Here is a 24504-nt window from a genome sequence, read left to right as displayed (position 1 = left end):
AATTGTATTAACAATAATATGAAATGTGATGAAATACAATGGGAAATCTATTATGATGAGAAACCCACTTAAAGTAAATATGTATTCTTAAGAAAGCTAGTATGGGTATCAAAACGTTAAGTAAAATAAAGTACAGAACAACATTTGACCTTCTTTGCTAACCTGAAGATGATCTAAAACGATTGAAACTTTTGTTTTGTATTTTAATTAAAAGTTTACAACCCATACCATCCATCTTGAGAATGCAATGGGAAATTATTTTTTATTGTTTATGAATGTGAAAACTCTTAACATCTTGAAGCAGTCATAAGATTGTGGTGTAAATTGGGGTCATCATGAATATAAGAAAGGATGCAAACCTTTTTTCATGGTAGATTCCTGGGTTGCTTCTTTAATTAATAAAAGTTACTTTTCTGAAATCTTAAGTTTTGTTTCAGTTTTGTATTATAGTTTCAGAGTTCATGCATTTACCTTGATAGTAAACATGTTTGGACATAACTTCCTACTTCTTGTCATTGCCAAATTTATCAAGATTAATATACAGTCAGTCATAAATTCTTTTGATTTTCATAGTAAGTTATCTGAACATCATTTATTCAATGCTTAAAATCACATTGTACATACATTTAAGAATAGTATTTTCCAAAGAGGAGATAATACCTGAGACCAAAAACTATCTTCAAGTCTTTATACAAAACCTTTTTGATTCATTTACAGTACTTCGATCTGCATTCAATGAAGATTATTTATCAGTGATGTCGAGAAAACCCACTTGTAGAGAAAAATATATATGTAAAAACGGCTCGTTTGGGTTGAGGATGACTGAAGAAAGTCGAAACGTTGTTTGCTCCTCTACGTAAAAACTTGAAGATTATTTATATTTAATCTTGTTTAAGAGAGATGGTATAACTTTAAACACTTGAAACTGCAATCACAAGCTACTCAGGATATCGAATTATTCAGTATGAGTAAATACCATACTGCACCAGTACATAATGAAAACCATAACATTAATTTTTGATGGAAAAATAGATGGTTTAAACACTTTTCTGTTATGAAAGAATAAGCAGGTGTATGTTTACTCCACCCAATGGTAAGTTCTAATGTAATGTGAGAAATGTACCCAATGGTAAGTTCTAATGTAATGTGAGAAATGTACCCAATGGTAAGTTCTAATGTAATGTGAGAAATGTACTACTGGATGAAATAGTTTAAAACTTCAAAACTGTTTCAAAGATTACTTAGTTTCTAAAAAAAATATATTATTCCTAAATGTGATATTTATAGTTCTTAGCTTATAAATTTCAGAAATGTATCATTGTGATATGTTTTTTAAAGAAACTATTAAAATTACTTACTTTTTTGTTAATTGTAATTAGGAATTTTTATTTTTCTAAGTTATCCTAAACTTCCCTTTTAACTTTTTATTTTATAAAACTATAATTTTAATTTTTGTTTTGATTCAGAAAACTCACTATGTAGTTTCATTGTGTTACAATTAATGGCATGCAGTACAAATAACATTTTCACCATACCAGAATTATTACCAAACAGGCATATTTAATTGTTAATCAAAAAAATTACAAGTATTTCAGTAGCATAAAACATCCAGTTTAACTAATATTGTCAATAAACTGTGAAGAATATGATGTATTTGACTGTATTTACTCAGTAGATTAAAAAACAAGTCAAGGCTGCATCAAGGTGTTGGTTGCTGAGTCAAAATATTTTTTGTCTTAGAATTGTCTTTCCAAAATTAGAGCACATCTTCCACAATGTAGTAATGTCTTACAAGGCATAAAATACAGTATAAATTTTGTTTTTTTACATTTCCCATTCAGGCAGTTCCTGAGGTTAATGGGGCTTAATGCAGTGGCTATGCTGGCAAATTTAAAATTGATGCAATTGAGTATAAAGTAATTTAAGTAAGCCTGTCTCATCTTACCTTGTAGGAATTTTTTTTTCTGTTGTACAGCAAGATCATAAATTAAGTATAATGTGATGAAGCAAGTTTTTTTTGCAATCCCAATATATACCAAGCTAAGCTTTTATCACTTTACTCTGACATCTACGTAGATCTTGGCTGAACTGAAAACTGTATTGATCCACATAGTTTGAAAGGAACAGAAATAAAAAGCTTTCATTACTTGTTAAGGTCACTAACCTGTGGCTTTTGTGAGGCTAAGTTAAAGGAAATTATGTCAGATGATGAAAACTAAGATTTAGAAACAGAGATTAACTACAGATGAATAAAAGTATACATGTATTCTAGTTGCAAAGTCAAATTAGACCAATTATCTTCTAAATTTTCCTTCTAGCTAAGTAGGATATGTGATGCAAAGCTACATAATAAACTATCTGTGCTCTGTCATTAGGGACCCAAGAGAACAACAGCCTAGACATAAGTATTACATTTTTGTTTCTTTATGTTTATTGTTTATTTACTGTTAATGCTAACTATGTAGATTCTTGCAAAGAAATTCACAAAACCTAACTTGTTTCAGAGCATGTTGACCCCTTGGTGTGGATTCCTGTAATTGGTGAGGGGACCTCCTAGGGAAGGTTCTGTTCTTTCAGTTTACCTCCTCTGGGTCCAAAAACAACCACTTATGTCTTGGCCGTGTGTGGCGACCTGTGAAGGAGAGGAGAGGATCCTGGTGGTTGATGAATCCAACCATAACACATCACTTTGCCCTTGAATTTCTGTAGATGGGCAGCCTTTGGGTAGCCCCCCTAGGGTCAATTGGCTGTTCCATTTGGGCTGAAGTCAACCAAGTACCAGTGTTGAATGTTCTCAACAGGTATTGTATCTGATGTTGATGTTTGGGTATAGTGCTCACGAAACCCTGGTGTTGCTGCAGTGTCCTTGTTTGTCATTGTAGTTTGTCCCTTCATAGTGTTTCATGGTGGGTGGGGTCAGTGAGCATCAAAATATTCCTTTTTTATTGTGGATCCTCCAAATAAAAACATAAATAAAATAGTGAAAAAACAGTCCATAGGTAAACGACCACGTCTTGAAGATTCTGAGCAGCAATCTTCAACATGTGTAACACCTGTACTTCATTTTCTTATACTACATTATCTTTCAGACAAATGTTTAGGGCAAATGTCTCCCTTTTTCACTCAGTTGATACAATGGAACTGTCAAGATTTACATTATAATCTGAATGACATGAAAGCACTGATTGCTTTCTACCATCCTGTACGTCTTTCCTTACATGAAATTTGTCAATACAGTCACCTTTTGACGGTTTTCTTTGTACAGAAATGACAGGCTGTGTGATGGAGGGGTAGCACTGTTGGTTGATCAGCATGTGCTCACCCTGTCTTTGGCATTCGACACACCCTTGGAAGCTGTAGTTATTTGTTTTTTTTGGGTCGTATCATCACCGTTTGTTCTCTCTACCTTTCACCTGAAGAGACCTATGATCAATCAGAACTTGATGCTCTCATTGAACAGTTGCTGTCTCCCTTTTTAATCCTGGGGGACTTTAATGGGGAAGTGCTGATATTGATGGGAGGAGTTGCTCTGTGGAGTGTATGCTCTCTGATCCCAATCCTTCTCTTTTCAGTAGTGGTTCTTATACTTTTCATGCACCTAGTCAGTCCTTTACTGCTATTGGTCTCACAGTTTGCTACCTTTCACTATTCTCCCATTTTTTTATGGAGGGTCAACAATAATCCACAAGGCAGTGATCATTTTCCTATTTTGAGAGACTGGCTGTGGTTGATGCCACCTGACCCCCGTGGCCTGGTGGAAGCTGGATCAAGCAAACTGGTCTTCTTTCACTGCTCTTGCAGAACTTGATCCTGCTATCCTCTGTAGGCCATCAATAGAGGAGTGTGTAGCAGCAGTAACTGACTCTATTATATAGGCAGCTGCTCAGTGTGTTCCTAAAACATTGACACATTTTCCACGGTATCCTCATTCATGGTGGAATCCTGCCTGCCACATGGGGCATGAAGGCTTAAAAATGGGCCTGGGATACCATCTGTAGGTATCCCACACTCTCGCATGGCATCACTTTCCAGCAGGCCTGTGCACATGCCTGGAGGAAAGATGTCAAAGCCAGCAGGATTTTTGGATTAAGTTCACAACCAGCACATCTTCTACCACCAGTTCCAAAGTCATATGGGACAAGATTCAAAAGGTCAGTGGGCAATATAATTGTCCTCCTCTCAATCGTGCTCTCTGATGGCCAGGAAGTAGCTGATACCTGGAGCATTGCTGATACTCTAGGTGAAAGCTTTTTCCAGGTACTGAGCACTTCTGCTTCTTCCTCCACCTTCTTAGCCATCAAGACTCGGGCAGAGCGGTCACCTCTTTCCTTTCTAGCTGATTGTCTTTATGACTGTAATCGTCCTTTTATACAGGTGAAACTCAAATTGGCCTTTCATCAGTCTGGCAGTACATTGGTTGGACCTGATGATGCGCACTATGAGATGCTGCACCATCTATCTCCTGCTTCTCTTTCTGTTCTTCTGATTGTTTTTAACTGGATCTTGCAAGGAGAATGTTTTTTCCTAATGTCTGGTGCTAGGCTATTGTCCTACCTTTCTCTAAGCCTGGGAAGGATCCCAAGATTCTTTCAAACTATCATTGAATTGGTTTAAAGAGATCTCTATGAGAACTTAGAGATGGTGGTTAATGCTTGTCTTGTGTGTTTCCTCAAATCAAACAACCTTCTCTCACCCATCCAGTGTGGGTTCCAACCACTTTGCTCCACCATGGACCACCTGATTCAACTTGAAACGTCAATCAGAGAAGCCTTTCTCAAATGACAACATCTTTTATCAGTATTCTTTGATAGTTAGAGGCTTATGATACAACAGGGAGGGTATGGCATTTTTCGAGACCTCCATATATATGGGTTAAGTGGCCATTTGCCCATCTTTATTAAACAATTTTTAATGGACAGGTGATTCCAAGTTGTGTGGGATTGACACTTTCCTGTTCTTTTCTACAGGAACTTCGAGTCCCTTAGAGCTGTGTTTTGAGTGTCTCACTTTTCAGTATAAAGACTAATGCCATTACTGAACAACACCCTCTTACTGTTGCAAATGGGCTCTATGTCACCAAATTTCACATCTCATGTCAGTAGTCAAATGTGAGGTATATTGAGCATCAGCTACAGACTGCCCTCAGTTGTTTGTTGAAGTGGACCACAGCAAACGCCTTTAACTTCTCTCTCTCTAAAGTCATTTGCATATACTTTTATTGCCAACAGGGTATCCATCCTGATTCTGAACTCTGTGTTGGTGAAGTTGTGCTGCTTGTGGTTCCTGAGACAAAGTTCTTGGGGCTTATTTTTGACAGTAAGCTGATCTTCACACCACACATCATGTAGCTACAGGTCAAATGTATAACAGCACTGAACATCCTCCGTGTCCTGTTTTCCACCACTTGGGGAGCAGATCGATGTTCTATGCTAAAGATATATTGTGCTCTTACTTGATCAAAACTAGACTGTGGATCACTGTTCTCTGTCTCTGCTAGGACTGCTGCCTTAAAGATGCTGGACCCCATTTATCATCATGGACTTCGGCTCTGCACCAAGGCTTTCTGCACTTTTCCAGTTTAGAGCTTATACACAGTCTCATGAACCTTCTTTGCACCTCTGCTGTTTGCAAATATACTATATGCTTTGAAACTTCGTTCCTTACCAAAGCATCACATCTGGGGTTGTGTTTTCCTTCCTTGGTAGGCCATTCTCTTTCAGAACAGATGATCTGCCATTGCTCTGACTTGCTTAATTCTCTGCTGACCCTGAAATCACTTCACATTAGTTCACACCCTGTTCTCACCAATATTCAAAACTGACTGGCCCATTTCTCTTTAACTTCTACTTCTCTGCAGGTTTTCTGGATCCTGGTCCAGGTTTGTGGGAATGAGCTTGCCGACACCGCAGCTAAATCTGTCTGTTTTGGCACTATCTCTGGTCCTGTATTCAAGGCTTGGCTCCAGAACAGTTGGCAGTTGATTATAAATGAGCAATGTGAAGCAAGCTTTTCCTAATAAAACCCTCTCTTAGACTTTAGCTGTCTTGCTTTTGTAAAGGTCAGAAAGAAGTTGTTCTAACTAGACTACACATTGGTCAGTTTTTTAACTCATTGTTTTCTTTTATCTGGGACTGATGCACCAGTGTGTTATCTGTGTAACATTCAGGTCACAATAAGCCATATTATACTATCTTGCTGTCATTACAACTCTGAACGACGGCACTATCTTAAACATGTTCTGTTCCAAGGTTTATCCATAACATTAGACAATGTTATTGGTGATGTTGAAATTGTCCACCTTAGAAATGGTTTTAGTTTTTTAAAGGTCATTAACCTTTTTAATGCTATTTAAGTTTTTAAATTTATATATTAGACCTTTTCTAATGTGATTCCCTTTTAAGAATTGAAGTACATCTATGATCCATGATGATGAGAAAACCCACTTGTAGACAAAAGTATATATTTAAAAATGGCTGGTATGGGTAGAGAAAGCACTAATATAGGAGCGGACAACATTTTGACCTTCTTTGGTCATCATCATCTATTAAATGAGTGAACCTGATAATGACCAAAGAATGTCAAAACATTGTTTGCTCCTCTGTTAATGCTTTCTCTACCCATGCCAGCTGTTTTTAAATGTATAAAGTACATCTAGTTCAGTTTGAAATTGGAAAATGGCTGTAGCTTTCTCTACTCAGGACTGGAAAGGCCAACATAGGTGACTAATGCTGCATTTTGAACTACCCATTAGTCATACTGGTGAGTTATAATTTAAAATTTTGCTACAAGTTTTAAAACCTTTATTACTCTTTGAAAATGGCCATAACTGCAAATAATGTAAAACCAGGACTGGAAAGGCTAATTTCAAGTGACTGACGGTGGTTTTGACCGTACATGTTAGTCTCCCTGGCAAGTTATGGTAATTACAGTTATGCAACAGAAAGTCCTTTACAACTTGTATTACTGTAGTTTTTCTCTTACTGCTGCAGACTAGATATAAAAATTAGGTTTAATGTTATTTATGTTTTTAATTCAAAAGTTAAAGTTTGTTTTGTTTTACCTTAATTTCTTTTATGTATTTTAATAATTTTACTTTAATATTAACTTTTTCCCAGATGTTTGGTGCAGATAGCCTAGTTGCATTGCACCATAAAACACAAACCAACCAACCAATCGGAGCATGTTGAAGTCGACCATAAATCAAAATTTGTAATTTTTGATGTTGTTATGTTTATATTGAAATGAAATTAAATAAATGAAACTTTATTGAATAAATTTTACTCCAAGAATATTTTCTTAAATATGTGGAAAAATGACTGTGAACTTATTTATAACTTTTAAAATTCTGTTGTGCAGTTTTTCTTTCATGCATTTGCATGGTTATCGTAGAATTAAAAATACTCGGATAATTACACCTTGGCCTGGACATTAGACCAACATGTTCAACAATATATCTTAACTAGTAACTGTTATAAGTAGCAAGAAAATGTAGGTTGATGTATTTCATAAAGATGTACACTAAGTTATTCCTAGTGTTCTTACTATTATTTATTTCCATGTTTCTGATATCTCAGTACATTAGCATTCAGTTATGTTTCTGCCTCTACAGGTTTTATCTGACCAACGTGTTGCAATTTTCCATTGTAAGAGGAGTTCTTTAAGTTCAAAATAATAGGAAACTTGATTGGAGTGACACATTGTGTGTGTGTGTGATAATTATTAGGGACTTGGGATGTAGACTTGAATGGATTATAAATATATTATGCACGTAACCTGTATTTTTTCTTGTTTTCAGGAACCGAGTCAGTGTTGTATGTAATTATGAATTTAAGTCGTAAGCTTGTAGTTTAACTAAAAATGTTCTTGCAGATATAAATGAACTGAACCTACCAAAAACATGTCAGATGGATTTTCCTGATCCAGATGACCTCCTTAGCTTTAAATTGATCATATCACCTGATGAGGTAAGTACACACATGTACATGTTATGTGTTATAATTTATCTTGGATGAGTATCCAATTTAGTATGTTACGTACATTACACATTACCATTTCAAATAGCTAGAAATTTTAATGTAGAAGTCAATTGAATGTCAGTGTGTATCAGTGATGATATTTGCCAACAAGATTGATACACATTTTTGTTTCTCAACACAAATATATTTTAATGTACAAACAACAATACAATTTAAATAATAGTTATTACACACAATAATTTATATACAAAAATTTTGCAAACTTATGAACAACATTGAGTCTTCTATTTGATCTGGAAATGAATACTTTGTTGACACTTCATGAGATGTAAGTTACTTTTGTGTTGATACAAAGACACACTTCACTTGATTGAAATACTATCTAGCTCCGTTCTTTGTGTGATTTTTTTCAAAATGACAGTATTTAATGTACAAAGTTATTTTCCTGAAGTTTGTAATGTTGGAAATATATAAATGTTACTGGCCAAATATATGTAATTTTTTCTGATTAGTAAGTAGTTGCAACAATTATACCTTCCAAGACTTATAGTATATTGGCTGTAATCACCAAACAATATTCTATTGCTGTCGTGCTGTAGCTACATTTTATACTCATTAAGCAAGACTCAAAAATTCACTTGGAAACTATATTTGAAGATTGATAGTGCTTTCATTAACCATATTGTTGATTCTTATGCTCGAGAATCTTCTACAAATTTAGAGAAGAAATGCAACTTGCACAATATACATTTAATATAGGTAATGTGTAATTCTAAATATATATTGAACTGAGTATTGGTACAAACATTGGTATTAAAATAAATGCATAATAGTAAATCCATTACAATACATAAAGATTATTTTTCTCACAAAGAAGAATTACAATAAAAATCCATTGTGTTACAATGTTGTATTCTTTCAACTGTGACAAAATATTTTACTTTATGATTTTTTTTCCTTGTTTTTCCACATGAAGGAAATTGTACTAATTAGCAACGTCAAGTCTCCTGCTGGTACAGCAGTAAGTTTATGGATTTACAACACTAAAATCAGGTGTTCAATTTCCTCTTGGTGGATGCAGTAGACAGCCCAATGTGGCTTTACTATAAGAAAAACCCAAAAACATAGCTATTGTACATCAAAGTAATATATCAGCTGAAACTAATTTGTTTGTTTATATATTTTTCCTCAAACAAAATGGATTTTAAGTGTTTATTAAAGGAAAATTTATAAATGTAAACATAACTTCAATTTTCATTCACATATTGTGTGTTAATTTAAATATGTATATTTATATGTGAGAATTAACCATGCTGCAGTAAATGTAAGTTAATTATTAGCTTGTGTATGATGACTGACTTCTGTAGATTTATTTATCTTACTTGGACTTTATGATTTCAAAAAAAAATTTTCAGGGATTTTACAGAGGAGGGCGATTTGTTTTTAGTTTTAAAGTTAGCCACAATTATCCTCATGAGCCTCCAAAAGTGAAGTGTGAAACCATGGTTTACCATCCAAATATTGATTTAGAAGGAAATGTCTGTTTGAACATCCTAAGGTAAGAACTTGTAGAAAAAACTGTTCTTTTTTTAATCTTCTCAGCTTACAAGTATGAAAAAAAACTAGAAATTTCATAAGTTTGAAAAGTTTTTGATTTAATCATGTGCATTTCAAAATTACCCAAAAAGAAAGAATGACATCTCTGTTTGCAAGTACTCATTCTGTTACATATTTGTACAAAAAAATCCTTACTTTTCTTTAATTTGAGTTTTTAAAATGTGGAAGTTTGGTTTACATATAAGTAAGTTTCTATTATAAAGCCCCACTAAATTTGAATTTTTGTAGACATGTTCTGATTTAAAAATATCTAAATGGGTTAGAATAACAGCTCACATCCAAAAACAAGAGAACATTTTGTTTAACTGATAAGCCAACAAAATAATTACAACAATTTTATTAAATAACTAGGCTTTAATAGTTTCATACTATAACCCTTGAAACTTAAATACCCATTGTCATTCTGGTTATTTCATCCCTCAAGCAGGCCTACAAGGACATCATTCAAGTCCATAATTTTAAACAGCTAAATTAAAATGTATGTTTACATTTTAATTCGTTTTCTTTAAACTTGTCTTTTTCTAACAACATTGTATACAGCATTCCAGATGATGAGTTACTAATGTTGTATACAAGTTTAGAACATGTTTTTTATAAATAAGATTTGTTAAAAAAAATATCCCCATATTCCAATAATTTCTTGACTTACAACTAATGGTTTCATCAATAATCTCAAGTAAATCACTTTCTTTTTCCATAATGCTGGCATTCTTCAGGTGCAGGAACAACATCAATACACTTATTTTATTCTTATAAATGTCTATGAACTTGCTTCAAAATCCTGTACTTATTACCTCTCATGTTCAGTTACATTACCATTCTCATTATTATAAGAGTGAAAAGGAGGGAATCAATCAGGTAGTATTTCTTAATTTTTCATTATTCATATCCAATAAAAAGGAAAAGGAACTTAATCTTTTGATCCTATTCTGGCTGGTTAAATTTTTTATATAATAGACATTATCTAGGTAGCTCTTCTTTAGGTCTTGTTGAGAGGTTAACACTCATAAGAATGGATCAGATGCTGCAAATGAGGCATCTTGGAAACCTTCTAAACTACTGAATTGTTCTTGAGTTTTATTATACTCAAATTGTTGTGAAAACATAAAGGTCATGTGATTTATAATGATAGAATAACTTTATTAAATTCTGAGAATAATAATATTAACAGAATTGTTCATTAGGTAGATGAGGGAGGTAATGGGACCTTGTCTAGCCCTTACTTTAGCAACAACTTTAGTTATAATGAAAGGAAGTGGTATATTTATGACACTTTTGTTTAGTTTAATAACCACAATGAAACCAATTCCTATCAAGTATACTTTAATAATTATTCTCACAATATGAAATTTACCATTGAATTGGGAGGTGGATTTAAATTTTATCTTCTAGATACCCTTCTTGAATAAAATTTATCTGGTTTTCATGCTAGTTGCTTTCATATTTAGACTTATATGGGGCTTTATGATGATTTTGAAAGTTTTATATCTAAATTCTTTAAAAGGAATTTCAGTTTTATTTTCACTAAGCATGCACAACATATTTATAGTAATCTTCCCATTTTCAAATATTTGGTGAATATTAAACTTGTTGCAAAAAATTGGTTTCCATTTAACCCTTTAATGTTGGGTAAGGTTAAAGCGTGCATGTCACAACCTCCTGCAAAGCTATATTCATAATATGATTGTATAACTTTATTTTCAATGTATGTTAATAAGCTTAGCATCAGAATGTAGTTTATGATTTAAATTTGTAATATGAATATTATATAAGGATTAACTTCTTTATTTCAGAAGTAAATATAAAAATAAATTGTCTTCTCATCACACTCCTTTACTCCAAATTGTCTATTATATTTGTGTGTGTGTGTGTATATTCTATCTAGACCTCTGGGAGCATCACAAGTTACATGCCTCTATCACATCTTGCATTTCAAACAATATCTGTAATTCTTTCTGACATATGCTATTGGGAATGTTAATAACCATTAGAAAGAGGATTTTTATTTACTGAATTGTTTTTGAGCCTACCTTCTTCTGACAGCAGGTTTTAATTAATTTTACCTTGGTTTCTTTCTTTTCCATTTTAGTGTTCACATCAAATATCTAATGGAATTTATTAAGTCTACTTATTGCTTAATTAAACTTTTATGTTCTTAATTGGATATTTAAAATAAATAAAAAATTTATATTAAATATTACTACCAGTGTTACAAACTAAAGTAGTTTTAAATTTCATCAGGGACCAGAGAACAAATCAACAACAGCCCAGACATAAATACTAAAGTTTTATTTTTTTATGCTTATATTTTATTCACTCTAAATGTAAAAATTAGAAACATTTTATACTAAATAAGAAAACTTTAATGAAAAAATTAAGTAAGCAAAGTACTCATAAAGCACACATTGTGAAAATAAGTTATGTGTAATTGTATGTTTCAGAAAGGTTAATTTAGAGGTATTCCTTATTGTTCAACTTTGTACTTTACCATTCATTGTTGATTTTGTTACAACTAGTGATATAGGGTAAAGAAAATAACAAAATATAAAATGTCTGAAAAATTATTATATTCATTTAAGAGGTTCTAGAGGCCATTTATTTATAAATACAACAATCCTTTATGTTTTTAAAGCCATATTGTGTTTACAATTAAGTACCTCCAAGAAGGGATATTTAGATGTGCATCTTTCTCTAATTATGATAACATGAATTTAGGCATACTCAAGATGAACATGATTTTGTTGTTCTGACAAAGAAGTTTTTTTATATTCTGATGAATTAATTCTTAGTTTACAAGGTATTGGCTATCATGGCCTACCAACCAGAACTGAACCAAATTGATAGTTCCACTAATCTTAGAGTTTAATAAATAATTAATGTCTATACTTCTTGTTTTTAAAATGGTGCAATGAGAATTATCTTTGAATCTTAGAAAACATAACACAGTGCTATGCCACTAACATGAAAATTAAGGTCATAAGATTAAGTTTTAGGCAGTTGAAGTATAGTGGATGAACCATATGATTCAAAGTTACACTCTGAAATTGTCATTTATTTAAATTTAATATATTAACATATATATCAACTTATTGCAGTAGTAGATTTTTGCAGTAGAACATTTGTTAATATACTTTCATGTTTTAAAAATAAAATAATTTGTTGCTTAATTTTAGGCCATTTTAGTACATGTAGAACTGATTTAAAACTAAAATATTGTCAATTGTTTAAGAAGTGCATCTCTCATACATTTAATAATGTTAAAAAGTAGCATTGGAATACAAATTTTCTCAGCCCACTTAATGTGTCCTGTTAAATATATATGTAGAATCACAAACGAAACGCTCACTTTTGTGCTTGTCACAAACTTTTCACACCACACCTACTTTAAACCAGCTCACTTTCAACTAATTAACATCATCAAACTTATAAAACAAAAGGTTCAACTGCAACTTACCCGTTTAGCTGAATTATTCATCATACTTCTATATTAGCTACAGCAAAGTTGAAAGCTGCAAGTAAAAGCAAAAAAAATTCTTTGAGGAATGAGCTTATTAATATGATTTACTTTTATCAGTGAACAGGTATAAAATTCATGGTTATCTATTATACTGTATGGTTCTTTTTTTTAAATTTTAAGTTCTGTATAAGGCAAAAGTAGTTATAATTTCATTGTGGAGGTGATTATTTAGACCACATTAGAAGAATTATGCCCAGTCTTGAACTGCTAACCTGAGGCTGGACATCAAATTTTTGGAAAGGGTTCAAAAGAGGACTACTAGGATGATAATGGATATGGAATGTTTGTCATACAAAAACCTGTTAAGGTTGCTGGAATTGATTTCTTTTTAAAAAGAAGAGTTAAAGAGGATTAACTTCACTCCCAAATTCAAAAAATGTACTGATAACAAAATATGTGCCAAACCAGCTGTCTTGATTTTAGGACATCCACTGTGTTGATTATCTATTCCCTCAACTTTCTTATGGTTTCCTTTCTCTTGCCTGTTATCATATGGTGCTTTGTCTTCTTGGGGTTTAATGGCTTGTCATCACTTTTTCACCTCAACTGCTTTATTGCACTCCCAAAGTTTACTATGGAGTCTTTTTCTTTTTTCACCATGAGATGGGTGTTTTCACCTGGATTGTATGTGATGTTAATGTCTTCATTGCCTACCACAACCTATGATTAGCACTTATGTATTGGCTTTATCTTTAGTTTGTCCATATCTGGATGGTTTATGAAATTCAGGCTTTCTCTTCAGACTTGTTTTGGTTTTAAATATGTGTTTTGTTTCATCATACTTACAGTTGCTCATCATTTTCAGACTGGAATTATAATTCTATTATTACATGAATGAATGACTCCTTTTAGCTCACTCACTTACTCACCACCTCCTTTTATGTAGCAACTCTAGTGGACTGATTGTTTCAACTAAGGGGTCCTTCCTTTGATCCACTTTATCCTTATGCATTCGGGGGTCTTTTTCGACACCAATATCTGTTGTAGTCAACCTTTTAATGCCTCCATTCCACAGACCTTTTTAGTTCACTATGTCCTCTCGGTTTAGTCACTTCCTACTTGTGAGGCTCTATCATTTATCAGGGTATGGTCCTCTTTGATCACTTGGATCCTTCTTGGTCATGTCCATGTGAGATTCCTACAGTGAACACTTCATGTACAATAGAACCTTGTGTAAGATCCTCTTTTGCCACCATTTACTTTTCTCCTTACCTGAGTAATGATATGCAGTGGTGGTTGGACTAATCCCTTACATCAGTGGGTTTTCCAGTTCCTAACCCACATATGGTTGCACATTTGCTCACAGACACTACCCCTCAGGGATAGAGGACTTGGGTCAGTCACTATGATGATTCAGGCTATTGGTCTGAAGCAAGTACTGTGTTGCTTATCTATTTTCTCTACCTTCTCTTCCATGATGCTTCCTTTCTCTTGCTCTTCATTATCTGGGGTGATTCATTTATACAATGCTATGGGAGTGAATTTTATTGACCACAGAGGGGACCAGAGATCTTTGTTTTCAAATCTCATTCATGCCTTTATGTGTACCCTCACATTTGAATACTTCATCAAATGATTTTTCTGGTACAGTCCACACCTTGTTGAGTTTTCCTTATTGTCACTCATTGGTCAGCATGACCTTGGTTTTTTTAGGCTAGTGTCTACTCCTTTCACAAACTGTCCCTCTTTCACTGTTTTTTCCCTTCTCTGTCAATTTTGATCACTTGCTCTACCATTCCTTTTGTCCTACATCTCTATGCTTTGCTTTGGTTTAGACCTTGGTATGAAGGTCTGGTTTTACTCCTAGTCTTTTCCCTCTTAGCTATTTCCAATTGCCCATCTTACATGGAAATGTATTAGCATGGGTGGAAGGTCTTCTGTGTTGGTCAGCTGGCAGTGAATGTCCTGTTGACTTGCCTTTTGTGGCTTGGGTGGTGGAATTTCTCACCTGCTTCTCTGATCATTTGTTTTCAGTCTACTCACTTGTGGATGTTGCCAGTCTGTTTAGTTTGTTGAAATTTTGCTTCATGTTTATCCTTCTACTTATCTTTTCCTTTCTCCTGATTGTTACTTTCTTCTCAGTACTGCAACAGCTTAGGTTGTTCCTATTTTTCTCTTCTTTTCTTACCTTCTATCCCAATTGTATCCTCATCCAGAACCTGATAGGCTGCTGTGTCCAGTCTGGACCCTGTGGTGTGATGTTGCATGCACAGCTATCCTCTGGTGTACATGCAACTATTTTTTTTTTTTTTTTTACTAACAACCTTCCTACCTTCATAACCTTTCTCCTTTATAGATATGGTCTGTTTGGCTTACTCCTCTATAAATTCTTTGTTCTGTACCTTATTCCATGTTTCCTATCATCTATTCCATCTTCTAACATTTTCTTTGCTTCTTGTCTTCATCATCTGTTGGAAGAGAACCTCCATGCTTGTGTGTGGACTATTCCCAGTGCATTCATCTCCAAATCTCTTCACCACATCACACTTTTGTCCACTTTGGGTTTTCTATCTGTTGTCATGCTCCAAACTTTGATGCAACTTTAACTGGTACATTTTATTAACTTTCTTTTCAGGGGCCATTCTTTCTTTTGTTACATTGATCTTGCTTTATGGCAAGGGGTTCCTGGCAAGGTATTCTCTAATGATAAAATCAGCACTGTACAGTTTGATTCAGTCACTTTCATCCATGGCTCTGTGTGGCCACTGTAGAGATGGGGTGCTCCACAAGATTGCTGGAAGATTATCTACCTCATAGTACTTGCTTAATAGATATGTTTTGTACCAGACCATACCACCCATAGACTGCATTGCTAAAGCAGAAAGGGATAGCTGTCCATCACTGCCATGCCTTGAGTTGAAGATCTTGATATTGTCTGCTTTCCCAAATAGGATATCATGGTCACCCATTGTACTGTCTCCAGTAAGGATGATCCTTTGGACTTTCCAAAGCACTTCTACCCCTTTAATTGAGTGGAGTATGGGAGTCCCTATCATTTTCCAGTTTCAAGCTGTTGTTGTCCATCAACATTCCATATATGTTACCTTACAGTGAGTCAATTATTTTCATCTCATATGTGTTAGTTTTCTTTGTGATGTCAAGAGAGACCCATACAACATCTTGATGCAGCAGCATTGTGTTCCACCACATACTACCAGATTATTTTATGGATTTGCTAGATAGATTTCAGTCTTCTGAGTTGATGCAATGAACAGAAAAATTTAAGAGGACATATATATATTCTTCCACTACAACTACTCTCTCTCCCACTTCATGATGTTGTGGTTGTTGCTCAGCTTGTTGGTGACTCTCCTGTTTTGTCTGGCCAAATGGATGCCCATCTGTCTTGCTTTTCTAGCCTTTAGTCTTCATTTTCAGTCAACAGCTGAGTTTTCAGGATCTCCCAAATGTCCTGTCTTTCCACTACTCTTCTTCTCTCCTTCTATCTCCTTCCAACCAAATTTATTTTTGATGTCTTAAAAATATGACATCAGATATTTTGACTAAAATTGATATCAAAGTAGTATTTATTCCTGCTTCAGGAGATTTCTTGTCTTTTCATGTGTTCAAGAAGAATGGGAACTGATGTCCTGTTATTGACTTGTCATCTCTCAAATGGTTCTGAATGTAGGGGTTATTTTCTCTTTGGTTGCCCTTTTATCCATGTATGTAAATGATGAAGGTTGCACTGTTCTCTGAGACATTTTCTCTGTTTTGCCCTTTTTCTTCTTGGATGTGGTAATCATCCTTTGGATATCTATGCCATCTCAATGCTTTCAGCATTCTCTTTCAACATACCTATTTACTTCTTTACCCAAACTGGGCATTTAATTCCGAGACTGGTTGCTCAAGAATATGCTTTTTTTTTCTCTTCTCTCTTCCTCCTCTGTCTCTTACCTCCTGTGCTTTTTCAGACCCATATTGTTAATTGTGTTGTCTTTTAGCTGTGTAATATTATTTGGTTCAAATATCTTTTTAGAATTCTCACCATTATTTTTGTCTTGAGTCCACTCTACATCCAGGGACATATTGCCTTTTACTCATGCTGGATGGATTCCCAATTCCTTTGGTTGGTGTATACTTCACTGAATATTGATGCTTATAGGCTTTTTCACATTTTATCTCATTCTTGTGTCTCATTTTTGCCAATCCTTAAACAAAATTCTTCTTCAGACTCGTGGATAAATCTGCACATGTCTGTCTCTTGCTATCTTTATATTCTGACTTTCATCTCCAACTGGATTTCATCTCCTCATGGTTGCTATACACCATTTTTAAAAGGGTAAGTACATTTTGTTGTTTACCATTCTCTTCTCTCATATAGAATCCTGTAAGGTACTTGATGTTGTTTCACAGAATGTGCATATGTTTTTCTAATCTGAATTGTTCTTTTGTATTTCCCTCTTTCTCCCTTCCAGCCAAAAAAGGCATAACCTTTTTTGAGACTAGATTGTACCCCTATGGAGCTTCTACCACCTGGGATCACACTCTTTGAACTTTCTCTTCAAGAGCTTTATGGAAGGAGCTCATGTAGGTTTGATTTTTTCCACTGGCCTCTCCACTATTTTGATGTGGGCTGTGCCAGAAGATATCATCTTTGTAGTTAACATTTTATTTAACTGAAAATATATTTCTGACATATGCCTCTTCTCATCCTGCCCACCTCTGGTGCACTTCTTCCTTTTATATTGAAGGTATTTGTAGTGCAAGCACTAAGGGGTATTACTGTGCAAGAAGGCACTTTTACTCTCCTGTCGGTAGATCTCTATTATCTCGTGATGATGATGATGTCATGACGCACTAATGCAGTTCTCATTAAACGCATGGTTTTTAAGCAGCTGTTAGTTAGCTCAAGGTTAGCGGCATGACAGTTTCATAGACGGATGTGCGACAAATCAAGCTATTCTATGTGCAGAGGTGAAATATTTATTAAAAATTCGTTTTTAGGTAAAAAGTGTATTAAAATTTAGGATACAAAATAATAAGTACATATGGATTTTTGTATTAAGAACTATAAAACATAAATAAGTTCTTATTCCAGAATGCCTTCCTCATAAAAATATAATTCATAACTATTTAACTGTTATTAGTATTTGTAAGTGGCAAAATTAGAATGTTACTAACAATACTAAATTGATGTAGTATTGCCATATACAATCAACAGACAGTTTTATATAAATCAACTGTGTTAATTCTGCCATCTAGTTTGATCACAACTATTCAGATACTGTGTAAGGTCTTAACTGGATTGATGTAAGTTCCAGCTGTGTTTGTGTAATAAAATTTCCAAACCTTTTCTGTGGTAACTAATAGTCCAATCAAATAAAAACACTGACATCTAATGTTTGTTTTTGATAGTAATGTAAGGAATTATGGCTATTTTGTATTCATTTATGAAAATAATAGATTGGAATATCAACTTCCTTAAATCTGTCTACTTATTAGTTTGTCAGTTATCATAATGATGAACAAATTTAATACAAATATATATATAATAATGAATAATTGGTGTTAAAACAAATATGTGTTATCAAGCCTTACCATAATTCTGATATGTAATACAGATAAAATATTGATAAAAATTACAATCCACCAACTTGTTCACACTGATATAGCAGATAGTGTTTTTTTACCTTCATTCAGTTCTTGAAATATAGAATAATTTAAAGAATAAGAGCAATTAATGTCAGATTTTACATAAAGAAACATGTTCTAGGTTGAATTAAATGAATGTATTAATGCTGTTTGTGGGTAATTAACTTTATGATACACATCTTTATAAATCATGTTTAATCTCATAATGGAGAGATTTTCACAAAATAAAATTACCAATTCTGGAGAATGTAACAAACTAACAGGTCATTACACATCTTTTTAACAGAGAAGGAAAATTGTTATAAGATGAAGTAATAAATTTTTGGGAAAGAAAATATATAGATGTCAATTGTGTGATAATTTTCTTATATCTTCATAGCAATTATTTGAGAGCAATGAATAATGTATAATTATGACAGACGTGTTAAGTTGCACATATAAAAGAATAAAAATAAATATATTATTGTATTACTAATTAATCCTGAAAAGAATTTTCATACAAAGTACATATCTCTCTGTAAATTGCTTTAAAACAGTTTTCACTTTGAAAAAAACAAAACTTATTCTGTTTCTCAGCATTAGATTTCTAGATTTGTTTTTACTTTTGTAGGGAAGATTGGAAGCCTGTATTGACCATCAACTCAATAGTGTATGGTTTACAATATTTGTTCTTGGTAAGTATGCTTTTGTTGTTCTTATATACGTACATGCATATATTAAAAGTTTTTAACTTTGTAAAAGAAAGTAAAAAAAATCTCTTTTTGAATCATGAGATTATACATGTCTAAATATATTTGTTTGGGGTCATCTTGTTATTACATTTCTAAAAACTGGGAGGACAGAAACTAGGTTCTAAACTTTCATATGAGTTGTTGCTGAGAAAACATGATTACCTGGTATCCTTATACAGAATTTTTGAATTTCTTATTTTTAATTATGTTACTGCCAAATTAGATTTGTAATAGGAAATTTTATAAAGTTCTTACAGAAAACAATTTTATTGTTTGAAGTTATTCATGCTATAAATAAACTTTTGTATACTTGACTATTTGTGTACAGGAAAGGAATCTTGAGAACTAAAATATTCTTTCTTACATGATATCTTATCTCCTCTCGCATAATAGCTTTCCTTGGTTCGTGTTTCCTTCGGTATGCACAATTTTTGTGTAAATGAACATGCAACACAACCCCTAGTGCAGTTGATCACCCTAATCATTTCTTGATTTGGCATTAATATGTACAAACATCTGTTTCTTTTTTTAATCATGAACTTTTCATAGTTAGGCCTTTTTATTTTAATGAAAATATTTGTACAGATATTACCTATTGTTCAAGAATTGATTGTTGGATATTTGCTTTCCATCATTTTCTGCATTTGCAGTTCTTGTGACCTTTATCTCCATATTATTAGTATCATTAACTTCAACTTTATCTATTGTGAGACAAGAAAACATTCATCCTGCTGGTATAAAACCTACTTTGCCATCAAGTTTGTCTTTGTCCATTGGGAGATATAGCAACTTTTTTTGTGGTGGGTGGTGTAGTAGTTCATGTGGTTTGTACCTTCTTTTGTATCTGACATACCTTTATCTTTGTTTTTCCTTCATGATGGAAGGAACTTGATAGGTTTTGCACTCCATATCTTTACCTTATCTTACACCCATGCTATTTTGGATCTACCTAAAACATTTTTTTGTAATTTTGGAACTATGTTTTTGGCATGTTGAACTTCATTTGTAAATCATTTCCTGTTTCTTTTTATATTTTTACTTTCTACCCAGATATGATAGTCCAGCTTCAATTCCACTTTCTACTCAGATATGATAGTCCAGCTTCAATTCTTTTACTACTACAATGTTGCAGACATTCTTTGACCTCTTTCCTTTGTTACCTCTTAAGACTAGGCCTAACTTTGTTCTATAAAGTCTTTTTGTTGGCTTGTGTTTCTCATCTTCATCATGCACTCTACACTTTTTCATTGTTTTTCCTCCATCCACTTTCTTTCCATGGTATTCTACCATTCCTCTCAGGAGTTTTTAGTGGATGCTAGTGTACTTATCCCTTCATACTTGATTGATCTGTTGATATAATGTTTGTTGGAGAATGATGTCCTTGTTATTCAAATTCTTTTACCTCTCTTTTCTATCACACACCTTCTTCCAGCGTCTTTGATCTGCCTTTATGATTTTCCTGGAGTACTTATTTATCTGGGATCATATGCTGAGGCACATGTTAATGTGTGTTTCCTTATCCTTTGTTTTATTGACTTTCTTCTTTACCTGTCTCTATTACCTTTTATCTTCCTTGTCACCACTTTTTATCTGTCCTCCCACCACTCATAAAATTCAGTACTGTTTTTTGTGGTAACTATAGCCTCAGAGTTGTTGAGTCTTGTTTTTTTTAGGTATGTGGAACTTTGCCATTCATTCACAGACAAACTTGAGGTACTTGTTCTATCAGAGTGCCTTATCCTTCATTTTTTTTTTCTCCCTCATTTCTTAATCTCCCATTTCCTTTGTTTTCCCTCTTCCCAGAAATCTTGTTACTTTCCAAAATGTGTCGGTGTTAATGGCTAAAGATTCGATTGGATGGGTTTTTAATCCTTTTATGATTTATTCCCATCTTTTGGTGGTTTCTGAGGAATCCATAGATGGGTATATAGTCTTTATTTTATGTCTTGGTCAAATTCTCAACTTTTCTCAACTTACCATAGGGACTTCTCATGCTACAGTAATTTTTGCCCCAGGTTTTGGGATGATCACAGTTGACTTATCAGATGCTTATTTTCTTACCATTTTTTTACTTTCATTCAGTTCTTACATTAAAGAATACTACTACCCATGTTTTCTCTTAAGTTCTATTTTTGTCTGTAGAAGACTTGACATGCTTGCCATTGATGCTTCCCATATTCTTTACATTCATTCTTATATTTTTGTTATCCTGCTTATGGTTTTCACTGTGAAACATCTATGACTAGTAAAGGAGAAAGCATATTCACTCCTCTTCCTCTTCCTTCCATTTCTTACTTGTATTCTTGTCACCTTCCTTCCTTCTGTCACAATACTAATCACTAAGTGACTCTGTCCCATCAAGATTTCTACACTCATCCTCTTTTCCTTGTCTGGGAAATGGCAAAGCTGGGTTGGTCATCAGTGTGAAGATGCTTCTCACACCCATTTACTTTCTTTTTCATTTTGATATTTTGCTACTTGCATCATTGAAGGACTCATCCTTCTTTTGGAACAGTTAAGTTTCCAAAGCTGTTTTATCTCTCTTTGAGATTTGGACTTACATGGAACACAATCTATTCCTGGTTCATACTGTTTTGCAAAGTCTACAATTAACTCTACATGATCAAAGTTTTCTTATTTGGACTCTCTTATTCTCTATCATTTTGCTTACTCAATGTCTTCATGTAGTGGCTTGATACATCCAATACCATAAAGGATGTTCTTTCTTCCTTCATTTCATCTGGATTTCCATTTATTCCCAGGTGCCTTTTGGATGAGTTGGAGGGCTTGTCTTGATTGTCAAATGATTTTGCATCACTGGTCTCATGACCAGTTGTCCATTCCTGTCACTCTCGTAGACCTTTTTGATGGTGCATCAGACTTTGAATAATTTTCTTATGATGGGTGCACCAGGTCATGCTCTCGTTGTTTTTGTGCTCTCAGTTTCTTTTCCTGAATCCATTCTTTACATATACATCAGCTCTGCCCAATGGGACAGTGGTATATCTGCAGACTTGAATTGCTGGAAACTGGTTTTGATACTCATCATGGGCAGATCACAGATAGTCCATTGTGTAGCTTTGTGCTTAATTACAAACAAACAACCTGTACATCTAATAGCTTGTCATGTTCTAGGTGCCCTGAATCTTGATCTGGATTGTCTTTTCCAGCCAGTGAAAATACTATCCATGAAGTAATCCCCATAATCCTTTGGTGTTCTAGTGGCTGTGTTCCTGTCTGAGTAATCCTCTCTTGATGCTTTTGCTCTTCATCTCAATACCCTCTGCACTGGTTCGCTTGGCTATGGTTTCTATTATTGAACCTTGTTGTCTTCCTGCAAGATTTAAAATTCTCACTGATGAAATGGGGTGTTCTACAAGACTTAGGGTTTTTTTGTGTTATGTTGCTTCATAAATAAGGTCCATTTCAAACCATATCAACTCATGGACTATCATGAGTAAAGCAGTGTCAGAATTGCTGTCCATCCCTTTGGTCCCAGTTGAATAAACAGGTACTGGCCTGCTTTTCCAAATAGGGTTTTCATGGCTGCCATTGCATACTTTTAAGGTCTTGTATTGCTTCAGATTCCCCATCATGATTTTCTTCCTTCTTTTATTGGAGTACAAAATTCCCTGCCACTTAGCAGTTCCTTATTGGTGTGATGATAGACCAAGAAGGCTTTCTTCTGAGTGTGACCACTTCCACTTAGTCAAGAATAGTGTAGTGGTGTAGATGGCATGTACTCTCCTTTAACCTCAGAGTGGAAAACTCTTATCTGCTGCCTTGGTTTGGACTAGACAACTCTGCCACATGCATTTCACCCCTCTGGCTGGCCTTTCCTCATCCTACCATCACTTGGATTGCAATTTCTGTGCTGTCTGGCTATCAGTGTATAATGAACTAATATAAGTTCTCACACATGTGGTTGGTAAGGGTTGTTTTACTGCAGACTGGATATAAAATAACCTAGAACACCTCGTTTTGGCATGGAGCTGATCCACTATGTTCTCATTCCCTCTTCCTATCATTGCCTAGATATTGGGATCCTGGGTAGTCTAGTGTTTATTGTGTATTGAGTTTGCAAATGTGTTCTGTTTAAGTTGCTGGAATGGAAGCTGCTTTTACCTTCTGTTTCATGGTATTGAGGTGAAGATATTTTTGGGACTGTCCTCTTACTGTGGGCTGGAAAATGCATACTTGATACTGCCTGATTTTGGACTGAAGTCAACCCATTGGGGATAGTCTAATGAGCACTACTCAGTCAACATTTGTCATCTGTTGCACCCATTTCCTAAATTGAACTTACAACCATTCTGCCTGGCTTTGACACTTACCTTCACTATAGATGAAGAGTATACCCTGGTACAGATAAGGTGCTGTATACCATGGGTGTGACACTATGTATTAAAGTATCATGCCCCATTGGTTGGGCACCTAAAGGGGTGGGGGGCTGTCTTGATAGATTTTGCACCAGTTCCTCTACTGTTTGAACATGGGATTTTAGCTATTATGTGAGAAGAGCTTGCATTGTCCCATCATAAGTTAATATTTTCCAACACTGAAAATGTATTTCTAATAAATACCTTTTCACACTTCCCACCCATTCTTTGCACTTCCAGTGCATTTTTCTTACCCAATCTTGAAGTGATGTGTAATCTATAGTATAGAGGGAATCAACTGAACTAGAAGTGTGTCACCCTCTTATTGATAGAGATTTGTTGCATGCTAGAATGCATCCATACTGTATGTAATAATGTGAAGGTAGGTGGGAACCTCAAGCCTATTAGCAAATGAAACTTGTGCATACAGATGGCAGCTCAAATTGAGGAAGGCTGTTATGTGAGTAGAGGTAAGTATCTACCAGAAAAATATTTTCAATGTTCAAAAGTGTGAACTTTAATTTGGTATTTACAGTATCTTAGCTAATTCTTTTTCTCAGCATTCTTAAACTTGTTAGTGGTGGTTCATTGGAGACTTGTAGACATAGATTTATGTGAAATTATTCTATGAATGTAAGAGCAGTTATATAAAGTAAAAAGAAAATAAGTAAACATATTTTTTTTGGGGG

The 24504-nt window shown here is 34.1% G+C and overlaps 1 protein-coding gene across 1 annotated transcript in view; it reads left to right on the top strand.

Moving 5' to 3' along the window:
- LOC143243948 (NEDD8-conjugating enzyme Ubc12-like) overlaps nucleotides 1-24504 on the top strand; it is a 31912-nt gene that overhangs the window by 6461 nt on the left and 947 nt on the right. The window contains exons 2-4 of the mRNA XM_076487804.1: nucleotides 7870-7964; nucleotides 9392-9534; nucleotides 19316-19379. Coding sequence (XP_076343919.1) covers nucleotides 7870-7964; nucleotides 9392-9534; nucleotides 19316-19379 — 302 coding nt within the window. The remainder of the gene's footprint in view (nucleotides 1-7869; nucleotides 7965-9391; nucleotides 9535-19315; nucleotides 19380-24504) is intronic.

Source organism: Tachypleus tridentatus, chromosome 1 (genome assembly GCF_004210375.1).
Source record: "Tachypleus tridentatus isolate NWPU-2018 chromosome 1, ASM421037v1, whole genome shotgun sequence".
Classification (NCBI taxonomy): Eukaryota; Metazoa; Arthropoda; class Merostomata; order Xiphosura; family Limulidae; genus Tachypleus; species Tachypleus tridentatus.
The sequence above is the reverse complement of the archived record's forward strand: the minus strand, read 5'-3'. Positions and strand labels throughout refer to the sequence as shown.